The 20,686-nt window shown below is 33.3% G+C and overlaps 1 protein-coding gene across 2 annotated transcripts; it reads right to left on the reverse strand.

The window, feature by feature from the left end:
- Positions 1–13,507: 13,507 nt before the first annotated feature.
- LOC141677084 (heterogeneous nuclear ribonucleoprotein 1-like) lies at positions 13,508–18,527 on the reverse strand. Of its 2 annotated transcripts, none has more exons than XM_074482819.1 (4): positions 18,407–18,527; positions 17,207–17,429; positions 15,755–16,961; positions 13,508–14,118 (listed from the first exon to the last, which is right to left on the reverse strand). In XM_074482819.1, coding segments are annotated over exons 1-4 (1,446 nt in total). In that variant the 5' UTR covers positions 18,409–18,527; the 3' UTR covers positions 13,508–14,104. The 2 variants fall into 2 exon arrangements, with proteins under 2 accessions (XP_074338920.1, XP_074338921.1); XM_074482820.1 differs by lacking the exon at positions 18,407–18,527 and adding an exon at positions 18,115–18,400.
- Between the last annotated feature and the right edge of the window lie 2,159 nt (positions 18,528–20,686).

The following is a 20,686-nucleotide window of genomic DNA, read 5'->3' on the forward strand; positions in this document are numbered from 1 at the left end:
GCTTCTTTTTGCAGGAAAAATAAGAACATAAACTTCTTACCTTCAAAGTCAGGAGTTAGGAGTCAGTCTGTTAGATATAGGCCACAAAATCCTTGTTTTCATTGTGGTAGTTTATGGCATTCCATTTATACTTGTAAGGAATATCATAGTTTGTACTATGATTATTATCAAATAAAACCTTCTTTAAAGAAAGTTAGCATTATTCCTTCTAGTGTAAGTTCTGATGCAAAGTCTGATACTGTAAATGCTGATAAGAAAACTGTTAACATAAATTATGATGCTAAATCTGCTGCAAATGTTAACAAACTTAATAAGGCCAAAAGATCCAAGAAAGTCTGGGTCCTTAAAACTAATCATTAGTGGTCTTTGTGATTGCAGGGCAACAGGAAAAACATCCTAGTTCTGGACAGTGGATGTTCAGGACATATGACTGGAAATAAAGCCCTGCTATCAGACTTTGTGGAGAAAGCTGGACCAAGTGTTTCTTATGGAGATGGCAACATGGGAAAAACTTTGGGATATGGTAATATCAATCTGGGGAATGTCATCACTGAAAAAGTAGCTCTAGTCTCAGGACTTAAACACAATTTGCTGAGTGTTAGTCAAATCTGTGACAGAGGTTATCATGTGGATTTCTTTGAAGAACACTGTGAAGTTGTAAGCAAATCTACAGGCAAAGTTGTTCTGAAAGGATACAGGCATGGTGACATTTATGAAGCCAAGCTTTTAACAAGTACTGATGGTTCTGCAATCTGTCTGTTAAGTAGAGCATCAATTGAAGAAAGCTGGAATTGGCACAAGAAATTCTCTTATTTAAATTTCAACAATATAAATGAACTAGTCAAGAAAGATCTTGTGAGAGGTTTTCCAAAATCAGTATTTGCTCCTAAAGGCCTTTGTGATTCCTGTCAAAAGGCAAAACAAAGAAAATCTTCATTCAAGAGCAAGACTGAATCTTCAATTCTTGAGCCTTATCACCTACTACATGTTGATCTATTTGGTCCAGTGAATGTCATGTCTATTGCAAAGAAGAAATATGCTATGGTCATAGTGGATGAGTTCACCATATACACATGGGTGTCTTTCTTGCACACAAAAAGTGAAACTGCATCTATTTTGATTGATCATGTCAAGCAACTGGATAAATTGGTCAAAGATTCTGTGAAGATCATAAGAAGTGATAATGGCACTGACTTCAAGAATTTGATCATGGAAGAGTTCTGCAAAGACCATGGAATAAAGCAGGAATTTTCTGTTCCTGGAACTCCACAACAAAATGGAGTTGTTGAAAGAAAGAATAGAACTCTTATTGAAGCTGCACGAACTATGCTTGATGAAGCAAAGTTGCCAACCTACTTTTGGGCTGAAGCTGTGCAGACTGCTTGTTTTACTCAGAATGCAACACTCATTAACAAGCATGGAAAAACACCATATGAGATGGTGAAGAAAAAGAAGCCAAATCTGAAGTATTTTCATGTATTTGGATGCAAGTGTTTTGTTCTTAAGACTCATCCTGAACAGCTATCCAAATTTGATCTAAAAGCTGATGAAGGAAGTTTTGTTGGATATCCACTTTCCATAAAAGCCTTCAGAGTCTATAATTTAAGAACAAGGGTTGTCATGGAATCTATCAATGTCTCTTTTGATGATAAGAAGATTACAGGACTTGAAGATTTCAATGATCATGATCAGCTGAGATTTGAGAATGAAGTTTTAAATTTTGATACTGTAAATCCTAACGGTCTAAATCCTAACGGAAAATCCTGATACTGCAAACTCTGATGGATTAAACTCTGATGTTATTGAAACTGTGGTGACTACGCCAAAGGAAGATGCACCTGTGTGCGGGGGAGCATACTGAAGATACAACCACATCTCAAGAAGCATCAGAACCTACAACAGGCTCTTCAAGCTCTGATTCATCAAGTTCTGATGGGCCAAGTTCTGATAATTCTGGAAACTCAAATTCTGAAGGATCCAATATAGAGAGCATAATTTCATGGGGAGCATCAGAAAATATTGATGAAGACAGCATGGATCATGGGGGAGCATCCAGTTCTAGAGAAAATCTTCCATCTGCAAGGAAGTGGACTAAAGCATATACACCTGACTTAATTATTGGAAATCATGATGCAGGTGCCAGAACTAGAACATCTACATCAAATGAATGTCTTTATCACTCTTTTCTCTCTCAGACTGAGCCAAAGAAAGTGGAAGAAGCTCTTCAAGATGTTGATTGGGTGCAAGCAATGCAGGAAGAGTTAAATGAATTTGAAAGAAATAAAGTCTGGACCCTAGTGCCAAGACCAAAGAACAGATCTGTTGTTGGTACAAAGTGGGTGTTCAGAAACAAAACTGATAGTGATGGCATAATTACAAGGAATAAAGCAAGGATGGTTGTAAAAGAATATTCTCAATAGGAGGGAATTGATTATGATGAAACATTTGCACCAGTTGCTAGATTGGAAGCCATAAGGATATTTTTGGCTTATGCTGCTCACAAAAAGTTTACAGTCTTTCAAATGGATGTGAAAAGTGCTTTTCTCAATGGAGAATTGGAAGAGGAAGTATATGTTGAACAACCTCCAGGTTTTGTAGATGTAAAATTTCCTAATCATGTCTACAGACTTGACAAAGCACTTTATGGCCTTAAGCAAGCTCCAAGAGCATGGTATGAGACACTAGCTCAGTTTCTTCTGGAAAGTGGATTTAACAGAGGGACTATTGACAAAACATTATTTTATCTCAACCATGGAAAGGACTTACTTTTGTTGCAGATATATGTTGATGATATCATTTTTGGTTCTACAAATGACAGACTTTGTAAAAATTTTGCCAAGCTGATGCAGTCAAGATATCAAATGAGTATGATGGGAGAACTCAGCTATTTTCTGGGCCTTCAAGTCAAGCAGAATGAAGAAGGAACTTTTATTTGTCAATCTAAGTACACCAGAAATTTGTTGAAGAAATTTGGAATGCAAGATTGTTCAAGTGCATCCACTCATATGGCCACTGCAATAAAATTGGATAAGGATACTGGTACATCAGTAGATATTACTGATTACAGAGGTATGATTGGTTCATTACTCTATCTAACTGCATGTAGACCTGATATCATGTATGCTACCTGTCTTTGTGCAAGATTTCAAGCAGATCCAAGAGAACCTCACTTAACAGCTGTGAAAAGAATTTTCAAGTACCTTAAGGATACAGCTGACCTGGGATTGTGGTATCCTTGAGAATCAGACTTTAAGCTAATAGGTTACTCAGATGCAGATTTTGCAGGATGCAAAATTGACAGGAAAAGCAAAAGTGGAAGCTGCCAATTTCTTGGAGGCAGATTAGTTTCTTGGTCTAGCAAGAAATAAAAATCAATTTCCACGTCAACTGCAGAAGCAGAATACATTGCTGCAGGAAGCTGTTGTGCACATATTCTTTGGATGAAGAATCAGTTACTGGATTATGGGTTAGAATTTTCTAAAATTCCTATTTACTGTGATAATCAAAGTGTTATTGCTATTACAGATAATCCATTTCAACACTCAATGACAAAGCACATTAGTATTAGGTACCACTTCATAAGGGAACATGTGGATGAAGGTACAGTGGAATTGCATTTTATTTCAACAGATCAACAACTAGCATATATCTTCACAAAACCACTGTGTGAAGCTACTTTTACAAAATTGGTATATGAACTTGGAATGGTTTCAGGTTCTTTCTCTAAATCTGCTTAGTTTATGTTCTGATACATCAGACTTTATAATCAGTATTTACAGATATTACTATCTTTGTGTATTATGTGTTTAATTGAAAATATTCAAAGTGTCGATTATTGTCTGATGTGAATTTCTAAACTCTGATAGTGATATGAATGGTTCTGTGACTATTCAATCCAATGAGGATAACTGTGCTAGATGCTGACCTAGTAAACTTTAATATACTGATATCCCATGTCTGAAGTAATTGTTTATGTGGAAATCTCTTAACACAAGCAAATTCTGATATTGAGCTTAGTTGAAGTTTACTTTGTGTATCTTATTACTAAGTCAAAAACTATAATAATGCTTCTTATCTGTTAAGTTCTGATGTTAGTAAATCTGGCGGATGTACTAAGTGCTGATAAGCCTCACTTATCAAAAAAAAGGAAAAGAAATAAAAATCAGGTACTCCTTTGAGATCTAGAGTAAAAATGTGGAAGGGAAGACCCAAGTGCATTGCTGGTATTAAGTAATATGCATTAGAAAAGCAAAATAAAGTTTTCCTGGTGACTTTTCACATTCTCTGATTATTGGAGAAATACTCTGATAATAGTATAAATTCTGATAAGCAATTGTGACTCACTTACACTGAGAATCCACTATAAAAAGGAATTTCAAAAAGATGCATAAAATGAGCACAAAACAGTTGAGGTGGACTCATGCATGAACTCATTCTACAGTAGACTTCAGAATAATGACAGATTTTGAGCAAAGTTCTTAGTTATGCCTTATTTCTAAGATGTACTGAAGTGAATCAGACTTTACTCTTTGTCTGCTATTTAGCTTAATGCACACACGTACACTCCATATGAATGATGAAAATTACTGTGGTGATCAATGTTGTTTTAGATGAACAGTCTAAGTGTCAGGTTGCATAAATTCCGAGGACAAGTTCTGATGGAAGTTCTGATGGAAGTTCTAATGATTAAGTTCTGATGTACCCATATTAGTATTTATGTGAAAAATTACAGGAATAAACATTCACTTTTCGAGTTAAGAAGCCATATTCTGATGACTTTTAAATTCTGATAATAATCAAGTTCTGATGCTGACGTGGCAGTACTTATTTACTTGGTTTATTTTTGGTCATTACCTCAACGGTCACATTTTTTTGAATATTGGTTTATGTGAGATAAAGCAGTAATAATCATTTGTTTAGTGGGAACAATTTTTTTAAAAAAAACTGAACGTGCAAAGTCATAATTGCTTATTTACCGTGCCCATTAACTTTTGCCTTAACTGCTGCATGTTTGACAAGTGTAAAGTCTGTTCCATTACTCATTAACTGCTGTAACGTGGGTTATCTAAGTAAAAGAGATAAAAGATTTTCAAATATTTTATTCATATTTTTAATTCTATTTCACTCTCTCTTTTCTTATTCTCTCACATTTTCTGACGGTTTCTTTACAGATATTTTATCAAACACCTTTCAGGAAATTTTATTTCTCACTTATTTCTTATGGCACCCAAGGATTTAATTGTTAATGGAGCCAAGTTTGTACCAAACAACTATGCTGCAATCTTGAACAAGGATGAAGCTCCATCAGATTTGCACTTTGTGCAAGATTTCTTAGAAAATAGTGAGATTGGGTATGCTTTGACCCAACCTCAAACTATTTCAAGCCAACAAGTACTGACGTTTTGGTGGACTGGGCATTTTGATGATGGTGGTGCTACTGGTACTCCAAGCATAGTATTTGAAGTAAATGATGTTGAGCATTTGGTTACTCCTGGAGCAGTTCGTAAAGCTCTTCACTTACCAGAAGGCTGTACATTCTTAACAGTGGAGAACCCTGTTCTACAGCAGCTTATGGCCAGTTTGGGTTATGAGAAAAGTTTGGGAAAGCTTGGACAATTGAAAAGAGCAAATATCAGGAAGGAATGGAGCTTTTTCTTCGATTGTATCACTAAGGCATTCGCCAATAAGTGCTCCAACTTTGATGTTATTCCCATCACGAGTCAGCAAATCGGGTATGCTCTTATTCATCAAACTCACTTTGATTTTGCAAGTGCAGTGCTAGGTTTCATAGGGGATAGGATGACAGAGGATAGGAATGTAGTATATTTTTCTAGATTTTGTCAGCTTATATATAATTTTTGTTGTACTAATGAACCCCAACATACCACTGATTTAATTCCACCCTTTAAGCTTGCAAAAAGGGCTTTTAATGATTTGTTAAATGCTGACATTAAGAAACAAGTGGTTACACCCTTACAAATACCTCAGTTAGTGAAACAGATACTGGTAAATGCTGATCCTCAAACCTACACATCTGTTTACCCTGATATTCAACCCACATCCCAGCCACCACAACAGCCATCAGAACATACCACAACTACACCTCAAAATTCTCAACCTCAACCTACTCAACCCTCCATCAGGACATATTTCAAACCATAACAGACATCTCAACCTTCACCTTTAGCACATCCTGTGAAGCCTTCATCTTCCAAACCCAAGAGGACTAAGATAGTACCTCAGACTCAACAGAAGAGAAGGAAACTTGTTCTGAGAGATGAGTCAGACAATGAGGAACAGGTTCCCATATCTGAACCTGTTGTAATAGAAGCTGAGAAGATCTCTTCTCAGAAAGACACTGTAACTGGGAGTTCTAGGCCTCTCAAAAGGCTTAGAAAGCTAAATCCTGATGATAAAGCTCATATAGTGTCTCCACCCTTGAAGAAAATGAAAAAGCAAAGAGCTCACAGGGACACAGTTGAGACAGAATCAGAAGATGAGGAAGCAGCTAAGGAAGGGGGTCAGGAATCTCTGATCCCAACAGAACCAATTGTTATTAAATTACTTCCTTCATCTCAACGAGAAACTACTCAAGACAGAGTGCCTACTCCTCCTGTGTCACCTATCATTGAACAAGTACATACTGATGACCCAGGTACAAGTGTTGAGATTGATATTCATAACCTGATTGTGCCTGAGGTTTTGTACTTAGAAGTTTCACCAACTCAAATCACTCCACCAACAACACCAATTCTAGATGCAGATTTTAATAAAGATATTCCTACTACACCAATTCTGAATCTGGATGATGAAAATCAGATTTTAGGTGGGCATCAAGGTTTGGCTGTTGATCAGAACTTAGTTGAAGATCAGCACTTAGAGGATGATATTGAAGCGTCAATAGCCTCCCATACTATTCTTTTATCAGAGGATACTGATGATGCTGATTCTATAAGTTCTGATGATGCTAATGATGAATTTACTGGTGAAGCTGCTGCCAATGTAGATGCTGATGCAGCTGGTCCATCAGGACATGCACCTCAACAAACTCCAAACAAAGCTAAATTAATCAAGAAGTTTGTTAGAGAAGAGGCACCAGGACCTTGGAGTGAAACTCCTAGAGGAAGGGAGTGGACTAAGGAATGGAACAAAGTTGATTTTGTTCCTTCTTCAACCATACTTGCTGACCACTTGACCAAAGCTGATGAGATGCTACTCAATGATGAATTCAAGACACAGCTCAGAGTTACTACACTAAGTACAAGGCACCTTCAAGGTCAAGAATCTGTAACTCAGGCCAAGGTAGACAAGATTCAAGAATCCTTAAAGCAGCAAGATATGCTTGTCAAGCTGGACAAGAAAAGGTTTTTCAAACCTACCTTTGACAGAGTTGAGTACATTGAGAAAACTCAGGAGAAGCAACAGGCTCAGATTGATGAAATTTTGAAGAATCAAGCTTCTCATCAAAATCAACTCAATGAGATCCAATCCTCAGTGGAATTGCTTCTCTCTCTTCTTTTACCTGCTGATGTCAAAAAAGGGGGAGAAAGTAATTAAGTCCAAATGCAAAACTGCTAAGACACTGAAGGGAAAGGATGATGAAAAAGATGACCATGGAAACCCTGGAATGGGTGGAGGTCATGGTCAAGGTAAAGGTTTTTCATCAAGCAAAGTTGGAACTACAAGTCAAAGAACAAGTTCTGATACTGGGAGAAGAATAAGTTTTGATACTGGTAAAAGGATAAGTTCTGATGAACATCTGGAACTTGATGAGAAAATTTCAAGACAGTTATTTCTGAAAGAAAATCCAGGAATGGACTTTGAGAGTCTAAAGGAAGAAGAAGCTAGACTTAAGATAGAAAAAGTCAACTCCAAATCTGAAGCTTCTGTTGTTGAAAAGAAACTTCCTAAGGCTAAAGGCATTGTGATAAAAGAAAGAACAAATCCTGAGGCAACTAAAGCCAAATCACAAGTGGAGATAGATCCAAGGTCCAAGGGCAAAGAAAAAGTTGATGAACCTGTAAAGGTTTATGTGCCATTTGTGGATGAAGAAATATCCGATGAAGATGCTAGTCTTACTCTGATAAAAAGGAAGATTTCTCAAACAACCTCTGACATGGCACATATTGTTCAGAGTCAAGACATAGTAAGTTCTGATATAACAGTGAAGCAAGCAACCTCTGACTTAGCTCAAGTTGGCTTGATATCAGAAGATAAGGAAAAGGAAACATCTGACATTGCTCATGTTAAACCTTCAAAGTTACTCCTACCAGGATTCACCAAAGCTAAACAGACTCAATCTTTGAAGACTGCAACAAGTGGTTTTGAAGCAAGAGTGGTTACATGAAAAGAAGCAAGAGATAAATCTGGATTGGGTAGTGCTAATGAAAGAAGAATACAGAACACAACCAATGATCCAACTTCTTTAAGTGAACCAGGTGTTGGAGCAACTCCTTAAAGATTGAATCAGCTTGAATCTATACAGATGGTTTACCATACATTTTTGAAAGAACACATCTTGTTATATTTTATGATAGATGGAAGGGTATACCATATTAGGCAGAATGTTATACCACTGAAGTATTTTGAGGAATTGGAACATGTTCTTTTCTTACTTCAAGTGAAGAACAGATTAACAGATGGTGCTGCAAATTATTTGAAGACTCAAATTCAAAGAGAGAAGAAGTTTTATTCTGTAAAGTCTAACAACACATCTTGTCCAAAGTACAGAGATCACAAAGGTGATATTATCGAGATGAAGTCTAACTCTCCTAAGATTATAACTACTTTTCTGGGTTATAAGGCTGTGGAATTCAATCTTGAGTCTGACAAGGCATATTTAATCAGACTGGACCAGGACATAAGAAAAGCTAGAATAAATGATCTCAGGGCTGCTATCTTTCAAATTGGTGAAGATACAGTTGGATTGAAGAATGCTAAAAGGAGGATGGTCAATAAACTTGAATATGCTGAGAGAAGTCTTTTAAGGAATTATCTCAGAACAACTCCTGATATCAAAGAGATCAGTAATTGAAGCCAAGTCAAAGATCTACAACTGCTTAAATTCTGAAGTGTATACATATTGAAGCTGTTATCAGACCTTGAGGATGGTAAAGCTACAAGGACTGTAAGTTATAGTTATCTAGTCAAATTTTCATGCATTTGTACTTAATGTTTTTGACATCATCAAATATCTGTTAAACTTGTATATTATGCTAATTTACAAGTTGGGGGAGATTGTTAGATATATTTGATAATGTCATGACTAATATGATTTGTGTTTAGTTTTCAGATCTTACTTAACAGGACAAATCAGTACTTAACTGGAAATCAGTACTTATACTGAAGTCAGAACTTAAGATATCAGAACTTAAGTTATCAGAACTTAAGTTATCAGGAGATATTTATCAGGAGATAATATCAGGACTTAAGGAGACTTTCAGATAAGGAAGGCGGCTGATTGAAAGGAAAGAAGATCAAGACAAATACAAGAAGAGATATGCATGAAGAAGAAATTCTATGAAGAATAGAATACTTGGAAGAAAAGATAACTAATTGATATATTTTAGGATACATAATCATACATAATCATATTCAATATTAATTAGAGATTATCTTGTAACCGTGTAGTATATAAACACAGACATAGGGTTTACACTATGTGTGTTATCATAATCGAAGTTATTATTTATTGTAACCCTAGCAGCTCTCGTGATAAGTTGTTCATCACTGAGAGAGGACAGTTCCATATTGTAACAGAGTTTATTGTGTTGAATAAAATCTGTTTTTTGTTACTTGTATTCTTATATTCGATTTGATTGTGATAAATACTGTATTCAACCCCCCTTCTACAGTGTGTGTGACCTAACATTATGAATGATCAAACCATACGGATGTTAAGATCCATATAGATTAGTGATGTGATAAAATTTTCAGAAAAAAATAATTTTTTTTTAATTTCCTATAATAACAGTCAACTCATGGTTTGACTAATACTACTTACTAGTTTTTAGTCCCATATTAATTTTTTGATTTTTTTAAAAATATTTATGAATGATCCAAGCATTTGAATGTCAAGATCGGTATATATTAGTGATATGCCAAAATTTTCAAAAAAAAAATAAATTCATTTGGTTTGATATTTTAATAATCAACCAATGGTGACTAGTACTTCTCACTGGTCTTTAATTCCATATTGATGTTTCGATTTTTTAAAAAATATTTATAAATAATCAAACCGTACAGATGTCAAGATCCATATATATTAGTGATGTGACGGAATTTTCAGAAAAAAATAAATTTATTTGGTTTTGTATTTTAACAGTCAACATGTGGTTTAATTAGTACTTTATATTAGTGTTAAAGTCCCAAATCGATATTTTGATTTTTCAAAAAAATAATTATGAATGATGTACTAATGTCAAGATCTGTATTTATTAGTGATATCCCAAAATTTTCAGAAAAATATAAATTTATTTGGTTTGCTATTTTAATAATCAACCAGTGGTGACTAATACTTCTTATTAGTGTTTAGTTTTATTTTGATGTTTCAATTTTTATAAAACCTACTTATGAATAATCCAACCATATAGTTGTTTATATCTATATATTTTAGTGATATGATAAAATTTTTAATAAATAAATTAATTAATCGGTTTGCTATGTTAACAATCAACTAGTGGTTTGACTAGTATTACTTATTGTTGTTAAGTCCATTATCGATGTTTCGATTTTTTTAAAAAACATTTATGAATGTTCCTTATATATTAGTACAATGACAAAAATTTTAGAAAAAAATTTATTTGATTTATTATTTTAACTGTCAACCAGTGATTTGACTAGTGAATGAAGTACATAAGCGTGCAACTCTTGTAATTTTTCAAATATATTAAACAAATATTTAAATTTTAGAATATTATCAAACATAAAAAAAAATCTTACATAATATGTATTTTTTTCGCCACCATAATATTTTTTGTGCTTTTTCGTTTACTAGATACAACCACTTGCAATCAATTTAAATATTTCAACCGATTTCAGTTGAAATATTTTTTTTTGCATTTGGTTCCATTTCAGTAAATTCAAACAAAAAGAGCGGAAAAATATCCCGCCATTTGGTAAATCTAAATTCGACCGCTAGGTGTAGAATTTAAAAGCGCAAAATAATTCTGTTAGTGGAAAAATTCCCTCCATTTTTGGCAAAGCTATATTCGACCACACAAAAATACCGGTCAAATTTATTAGTAAATTCAACCGTACTATTTCAACCGGATTTAAATTCAACCGTTGGCACTTGTATTTAGTCGTACTTAATCAAACATTCAGGTTGACCATAAATTTGATCGAATAAATCGACTGAATTTGTTATATTCCTAGAGTGAAAGGAGTAAAATGTGCTTTAGCAATGCATTTACTATTTTGCAGTTGGAATTTTGGCAGGTCAGATAAATGATTTTAAAATGATGTTAAATATTTGCTAATTTTTAAGTTAATTAATTGAGAAACTTTTGCATTAAACATTTCAATTAACAATTATATACGTTAGACTCTGTGTGAACAAAAACATCTTAGAACCATGATTTGTTCTAGGTAATGTTGGGCCTTTAATGCGAACATGTCTTGTTTTTGTTTGTTTTATTTAGTTTTGTTTTGTATTTGAATAAATCAAAGTGTAGTAAGTCTTGTATCATTTACATAATAATAACTAGCTTTATACCGTGTAATGTACGGGATAATTATAAATAATTTTATAATTTTTTTATAATTTTTAATTTTCTTTTAAAAAATTCTATGTTTGTTAATTTAGTTTTATAAATTTATTTTATTTATTTTCAATGATAATATATTTTTAAATATGTCAAATAATATATAATATATTTTCAAGTTTTTTTATACATTTAACTTATTTACAACTATATATTTGCAAACCATTAGTTTCAATAATCTAAATATCTACTTTTTGTATAATTATACATTATATATTTTTAATTTTTTAGCATAAACATTAAAAATATAGGTGCAAGTGAAATTTATAATGAAAATTTAAAGTCACCTTAAACCTTTTTTTGATAATATGCCTGTGTGGTGATTATTATTTTACCAAAAAATAGTGTAGTAACATTTATTTTTACAAATTTGTTATTAGTATTTTCTATTATTTATATATTCTTAAATTATATTGCATAGAATATATTTATTCTTAAATTATATTGCATAGAATATATTTTTAAACATGTCAAGTAATATATAGTATATTTTCAAGTTTTTTATATTTGTTTTGTAGTGGTTATGTTATGGTTATTATATTTTATGCATAAATATGTTACATTTTTTCGTTTTCGTGTTAATTTATTTCTCTATATTTTAGTATTTTTTCTGGAATTTATATTAATTTATGTATTAAATATTTTTATTTATCTTAATATTTTGATATATTATAATAGTTTAAATTTAATTAATTTATTTTTTATCTTCAATACTTACATATTATAAATGTAGTAGAAACTATATTAGAAACGATTAGAGTTTATTGTAAAAAGATCAAATTATCTTTTTACGCACGGGTGGGGGAGTTTTATACCATTTTAACACTTGTGAAATCACATTATTAGTCATGAATACGCAATCACACAATCTCTGCCATATTAACTCCCTTACACGAATTATATACACGATTTATATATAGCATATAACATATTTACATTTAAAAGACTTAAAATTATTACTTATTCCTAAATTATTTAATTATCTAGAAATGTATTGAATATTTATATATTATATTTGTATACGAGGAAAGTTCTATTGGAGCCGACGTTTTCATCGGAGACCTTGGAGACCACATATGTTCTGCAATCAAAACACTATAATATATATTATTTTATGAAGTATGTTTTACGAGTATCACTAATTCATTAAAATTATTGAAGATCATTTAAGTTTAATAAGTAGAATATGTATGTTCTCAAAGCTGAACAAATATTCTGCAAACTTAACATGTTTTGCAGAATAAGTTTTGCAGAATAAAATATTTTTGTAATGTATTACATGCAATACATATATGATATTCAAGATTTTGAATAAAATAAGGATCTTTGTAAAGCATGATTCGCAAAATAATATATTTTGCAATGTTTTTATACAATATTTAACTTTTGCAGAACATAAGTGAACTTCAAGGTCTTAAAAAAAAGTGGTCTCCATAGACCTTAACCTTAAGAGTCATCTAAAAATAATAAAAGATCTACTAGATTAACGATTTTCAAAATAGAAAAATCTATTAAATGAGGAGAAAGTGGCAAAAAAATTAACTTTTCCCCGCAGAGCGGGACAAGGTTTAAAGCCTACACGAAAATAGAATAGGCACGAAGAAAATTTATGCTGGCTGAACAGGCCCTCTAGGAACCTATTTATATGACGCTACTACATTTGGAACTCTGTCATTAGCCTCATTTACATTGGATATAGAAGCAGGCACAAAAATTCATTCCAACATATAATGGGGGTAAAAAAAAGGAAATAAAAACAAGCATAGTATTAATGTATCATACTTTGCATGCAAAGAAAATAAGTATCAACTAAGATTATTGTTTTGGGGTCTTACTGCATACCCCTAACAGCTTTTTCTTCATACAAGGAAATCAACCAAATGTTTCTTACTTCTATCTACCCATGAATAAAAATCCCAAGAGGAACATACATGACAACAACTAGCAACTTTGCTAGAATCGTAGCCATTGAACTAAACAAATGGAAAAAATAAAAATTGAAAAAGTAGTTCTTATCTTTTATGTTTTTTCTTGCATTGTTACGTTACCGGAGATGCATGCTTGCTCAAGTGTTCTTGACCACGTGCTGCAATCCAATTTTACATCTCATTCAAATTCCAGAAGAAAATCTATATGAAAAAAACCTTGAGCTTACGCCTTGCACAGATTTTAAATCTCTTGTAAAATGCTCTCCTCTGATGAGCTCTATGAACAGGTCCCTAATCAAATTTACTTCTAAACTGATATATCTCCAAGCTGAGTAATGAGTAATTCACAGTCCTCCATATTGATTTCACCAGATATTCTTACCTACTTAACATTGTGACGTAATAATCTTCCTAGGTAGCGATTCCTGAATGAAACGCCAAAGAAAACATCAGAACAAAACCAATAAATGGTAAGATACTCAGAGATCATTCATGAACATTAAAACTACAGCACTGAACTTGCAAGATCAGTCAGATTTAGATCAACATAAGAAAAAGTTCACTTAATCACTCTGTGAAATACAGTATTCACATGGATATATAAAACATAAAACAAAAATGTTCAGACATCTATAAGCAGTGTGCATAAGATTTAAGAAATACACACAATAATAAGATACATATAAAACTTTGCAGTTACACTTTAAACACTTTAAAAATATATAAAATATCATGAACAAGTCTCTTGTTTGGCAGAATGCAGGAGTTTGCAGTTTAAGATTATTGCCACCTCGGAAGCAAGGACACGGGTGCGGGAGTGCAAGTACGCAGCACAGGGATACGGGAATTCGACAAATATTATAATATGGTGATCCGGGTGTGGGGCGATACGGGAAAAATAAACAAAAAAAATTCCTTTATATTTCATGTTAAACATAATAAAACCTACTAAAAAACCAAAAATTGTATGAAAAATGAATCAGATGCATCATTTATTAATCTAAAACACCAAAATACATGTAAAATCTTTTAGTTTATGCAAAAATGAACACGATAATCAATACTTTGGTAGTGACTAATAGACATGAATACTTAATTTTTGAATGTAGTTTGCTAAAATAGATTTTGACTACAATTTCTGAAGATAAAATTTCAGACTAGTATCGTGGAAGAATTCGCGTGTCCGATATGGGGATACATGTGTCCTAGTATCCGACACGGGGAATCGGTTGCGACCCAAGTGTTCTTGCTTTTTAGATTGCCACACAAAAATTTAGTGGTGAAATACCCAAATGAGAGCACATTGTATTATGCATGATTGAATTATAACTTTTGAGGTTTTACAAAAGAGTTCAGAAACTTATCTTCCCCAATCCTTTATTATATATTTTTCATTCAAAAAGTACAAGTATTCAGATCCTATTTGTTCAGCAAGGTGTAATTTATGTTCATTAATCTCGAATTGTGCTTCCGCACTCGCCATATGGCATTAGTTAGGTGTAATTTATATCCATTAGTTCTATTCAGTAGGAAAAACAAGGGAAATGATGTTTGGGAAAAGTAATCATTGCCTGGAGAAAGATATTCCAGCAAAACTATAGGCAAACAGAGATGCCACAAAGAATAAGGTGAGGGTACTCTGTCTCTATCTACTCAATATGAGAAAGCTATTGTTTTTAAAGTTTCAAGATGAAATGGAGCTATATCTCTAGAAGTTTAGAGTTGCATTAACAAGCTGACTAGAAAGACAATACTTGAGATATGAGATGAAGACTTAATTAGCTATATGGTTTGATAGCCAAAGCAACTATGCTGGAACTCTTTGTATTTACAGACATAATAAATATTTAGAGCAAGATCTGGAGTGCAAGTTTATTTCTTCTAGTGACATGAGAAGGATATGACAGCTATATTTATTTGACATCTGGAGACTTAAAAGTTAGAGAACAAGTTCAAACATTGATTCGATGATTATTGTCAAATGTTTCTAGCACAACATTAGAAGATTAAGAGAGAATAGAAATGGAAATTAATTGGTATTTTAAATAGAGAAACACATACCTCTATTTGCTCTATTAGTAACACTGTAACCACCAACATAACCAACAGCATCTCTAGGTGTAGCCTCTGAAAGTGCATTTCGGAGATCATAATCAAAAGTTCGAGGGCCATCAAGATCAGGAGATGATGAACGCCAAGTTGTGTCCCCAAAGACTGAACCACTGCCATTGAAGTTAGCATAAGAACCTTCATAACCACTATTTGCAGTAGCAAAAGATGATGTTGAAGATAGAGCCATATTGCCTCTAGTGTTCCGTGCATAACCCACTCCACCCAAGTCGAAACTGTTTTCAGCATTGCCATAATTAATGTTATCATTGTTAAAAGAAGTGATGCCTCTGTCTTGACCTGAAATGGGCGAGGAACCCCAAATGGCTTCAATATTACCTAATGCATTGATTAACCCAGTATTTGCGCTAGCAGAGCCCATAAATTCAGCAGAATTAGTTAAGTTTCTAGTGTAATTAAGACCACCATCCCCCCATGTGTTGCGATTCATTGAATTAAACACAGAACCGGTTCCACCTATACCGTGCCCAACTGGACTGCCATACCTGTTTGGACTCCCGGTTTGGAAAGCATTCATATTACGAGTGTAACTAATATTAGAACCAAAGTGCCCAGATCCTTCAAAATTTAGTCCCAAACCTGGTTCAAAAGTTGATCCCAGACCATATCCAGGACTCAGTGAAGAATATCCGCTGCGGCCAATAGCAGCTGGACTAAACCTTCCATCCATTCTTAGTCCATAGCCTCCGACTGGGCTTGGACTATACCCCTGAGTGTAGGCATTAAGTAAGTTGCCCACTCTGCTCAGCCCGTAGTTTTGCCCGCCTAGCTGCCCTAGCTGACTCCTAATTGATCCTGGGGATAGTTCCTTGGGAACAGCCCGCTTAACCTCGACCATTTTACCATTAAGCTCATGGAAAGTCCTAAGCAGCACCCTATCCACTGCTTCCTCTGAATCAAAGGTGATGAATCCAAAACCTCTAGGCCTCTGGGTGTTGTGATCATACATTACGACAACATCTGTGATTGTCCCAAATTGATCAAAGTAATTCTTAAAGTCACTCTCTGTGACTGTGGATGCCAGACCTCCAACAAATATCTTTTTGGTACGGGTAGGACCTGGGGAACCTTGAACACTACCACAGATCCTATTCGGAGTTTGCTGATCATCCCTAGGAACAGCCTTTTTGGCTTCCACCTGAGAAAGCAGACATGAAATATTTGCAAAGAAACATACAGTACCAAAAAAGAATGATGCAGAAACATTAAATTCTTTCACAATTACAAAAAATTAAAACTATCATCGCAAAATTGAAGCATTTAGCAAATCGAAAAGGGATACAAGTACTAACGTTTACAAGTTTTCTTGTGTAATTATATCATCAATGTAGCTCTCAGTCATAAAATAACTAAACAAACATAAAATAAAGATAGGTAGCTTACAGTTCTTCCATCTATCATATGTTTCTCTTTGACAACCCTTTCAGCAACAGCAGGATCAGCAAAAACAACGAAACCAAAACCACGAGCGCGACCCGTTGTTCGATCTTTCATGATCACCGCTTCCACCACTTCACCAAACGTTTGAAAATATTCCTTGAGACGGTCCTCATTAGTGTCCCATGAAATTCCACCAATGAACAACTTCCCAGGCTCCATTTCCATCCTGCAGGTTGTAATTCAATCATTCCATCACTCAAACATACCTCTAAAAACAACAAAATCCTAAAAATCACAAATTAACATATACCCACATCAATACTTTATACACACAACAACCATCCCACATGATCCACATCAAACAAACTTATATAGCAGATCTAGCAAACAAATACACACATATACATACATAACAATCACAAAAACTATCTATGCATTCAACCATTAAATAAAAAATAATAATCAACTTTGATCAATATCAAATCAGAAATCAACTCTCTCTCTCCCCCTCCCTCCCTCTCTCCCCCCCCCCCCCCTCCCTCCCTCCCTCTCTCTCTCTCTCTCTCTCTCTCTCTCTCTCTCCCTCCCTCCCTCCCTCCCTCCCTCTCTATTCTTTCTCTAACTCTGTCTCTCTCTTATATGAATCAACTTACCAACAATCAGCAATCTCTCTCTCTCTCTTTCTCTCTCTCTCTCTCTCTCCCTCTCTCTCCCCCTCTTAATCGAATCAATTTACCAACAATCAACAATCTCTCTCTCTAGCAAACACAATCTCTCTCTCTCTCTCTTATTTAAATCAATTTCCCACGATCAAAAACCAAATAATCCTTACCAACAACAACACACAAACATAAACAATTTAACTTAGCATAAAATCATCAAATACAAAAAAGACATGTACAATAAATTACCTCAACCAAAGAGCAAGAAATTGGAAGAGAGATGATGAGGAGAAGAAGATGGACGCGTGTATATAAAATCTACGTATGTATAGATATATAAAGATCTAAAAAGGGTGCATAAAGAAGAGCAGAGGGAGCGAGAGGCACCCTCTTTTCTTCTCGCTCTGAATATTTATAAGAAAGATTAAGAAGGATGAAGATGGCAAGAATGAATAAAAAAAATTAAGTTTTTAAGGAAACAAATTAAATGACACAAAAAAACAGAAACTAAATAAGTTTGAGGATGAGCTGATTCTCTTACATGGGCTTAGGCTTTTGTAATGATGATGAGTTGTTTATATATACTTATGTTTGTGTGTGTGTGTTTGGCTTAGCTATCGTCTCGTGTAAGAATTGTAGAGCCGAAGACATAGGAAGATGGTCACCGTTTTCTTTTCTTATTTTTGTTATTTCCATATATGGCATTTTCTGATTTTTCTTGACGTGGGAATATTTTTAAGTTGTGTCCCATTTTAAATTATTTTGTAAAAATAGAAAATCAAGAATGGTATAAACATGTTTTAATTACTTTGTGTTTGTATGAAAAATACATATTTTTCATGAATGTAATATATTAGAAAAAAATAGTAAAACTTTTCATCGGATGATTTGACACGCGACAGTATTATCAATTTTAATTATGTATATTTAATTGAAATCAGTTTAAATAATTTGGTACCAAGCGACATCGTCAATCAGTTATGTTTAAGAAAAATTATAAATATACGTCTTGTTTGATTACGTTGATGATCAAGGTAATGTAAAATCCGAAAACAAATTCAAAATTATTATCATCTTAATAATAAGTAAATGAAAATCTTATTATTAAGTAAAACTCGGAGACAAAATCCGGGATCTCCGTCATTTTTCAAAATGTAAAATTTTAAATTATCACAATTTAAATGTTTTTTTCGAGAAATGTAAAAAAAGAAAAGCTCGAAGTAAAAAATGAACAACAATCAATATACATGTTTGGAAGATGCGCGAGCCAACCATATCATGAAGCACATCTATATTTGCAAACTATAATTTTAATAAAATTAATACCAAAACTTAAAAAAAAAATTGTATGTTGTAAGTTGTAACAACAAAGTTGTGATGCTAAAATCCTTTTATCCACAACCCACTTGCTTCATGTGGAGGCAAGGGATGAAAGCATAAATCACCAAAACATGGCCAAACTGTCTATCACATGTTTACTTGTAACAAATGGACTCTTTTGTGTGTAAAGATTATTAAGTGATGAATACATTAAAGTCTAGGGTTGTAAATGCAATATAAAAATTTATTTACAAATCTATAAATATACATTGCATCTATGAAAAAAACAAGCAACTTTATATTTCACTTTAGAATATATATAATAACTTGAAATAAAGTGGGATATGTGTGAGAGACAGAAGGGCTTGCTAGTGTGCCCACTCATCTATATAAAAAAACAGGTAGACATGTAAATTCATGATAATATATTAGTTTACATATGATGCACATGTATGATGTAAATTGCTTATCTTTATCGACCATCTGGTGAGTTGGAGATTTCTATGAATTGTACAAGTATATTACAGATAAGAGGCCAATATGCATTGTGACATCCAAAAATTGGCATTCCATCAAAATTCTACTTCTTATCCAAGAACCTACATCAGAATTGTTTGTTTGCCATTGGTAGTATTGTGGCATTATTGTAAGATTAGGTGCCTACAAACTTAATATAACTTGCATTAAATATTTTAAAGTCATACTCAGTTTATAATATTCTCGCACAAATTTAATCTGAATTTGCATTAAATATCGTAAAGTCGTATTTGGTGTATAATAATGCTCTCGCACAAGTTGCCAGAAAACTTAACGTAGCAGTTTTATCTTTATTTACTTTGTAAAGATTGTTTTGAAGGAATTAAAACAGAAAGTTTGTCTCTTGCATTTGGAGGAAGTTTTCTTGCTTTTAAACAAAGCTTGCTTGCTTGTCAATAAAATTTTGTTGCTTCGCTATTTATAAAACCAACTGAAATAGCTGTTAAATATAAAAGAACAATCTTTCACACCAGGACTATATCAAATGCATATCTCAGATATGATTTATTCTGGCATGCAACATGACAGTCTTTTGTAGACATGGTGTGCAGAACAATATGATAGATTTGCAACTTCTGTTTGCTTGTAAACTATGACAAAAGTGCTCATTCAACAAACTAACTTCATTTAAAAAAGAAAATGAATGACATTCTGACTATTTCTAAACTATAAGAATATCATTTGGGCTGTTTAGTCAAATACAAATTAAAATTAAAATAGAAACTAGAAACCAATCTAAACCATTAGATCTATTTAATTTAATGATCCCCTAAATCACCTCACTCAACTACTATGTACCTTTCCACACTCAATTTCAGCTTTTTCCCTCCGTTTTTAATTTGATTTTTCCCATCAAACTGTGAATTTTTTTAAAATCCGATTTTACTGTATTTTTCTACATCCCTCAACGATCGATTTGCATACCATATGTGTTATATTTCGAATTAATTTTTTTAAAAAAATT

The sequence above is a fragment of the Apium graveolens genome, chromosome 8 (genome assembly GCF_009905375.1).
Source record: "Apium graveolens cultivar Ventura chromosome 8, ASM990537v1, whole genome shotgun sequence".
Taxonomy (NCBI): Eukaryota; Viridiplantae; Streptophyta; class Magnoliopsida; order Apiales; family Apiaceae; genus Apium; species Apium graveolens.

Excerpts from the sequence above, each read along its gene's own strand:
- LOC141677084 (XM_074482819.1), bottom strand. Across the intron at positions 16,962-17,206 it reads ATATGATAGATGGAAGAACT|GTGGAAGCCAAAAAGGCTGT; the intron begins GTAAGCTACCTA and ends CTGCTTTCTCAG.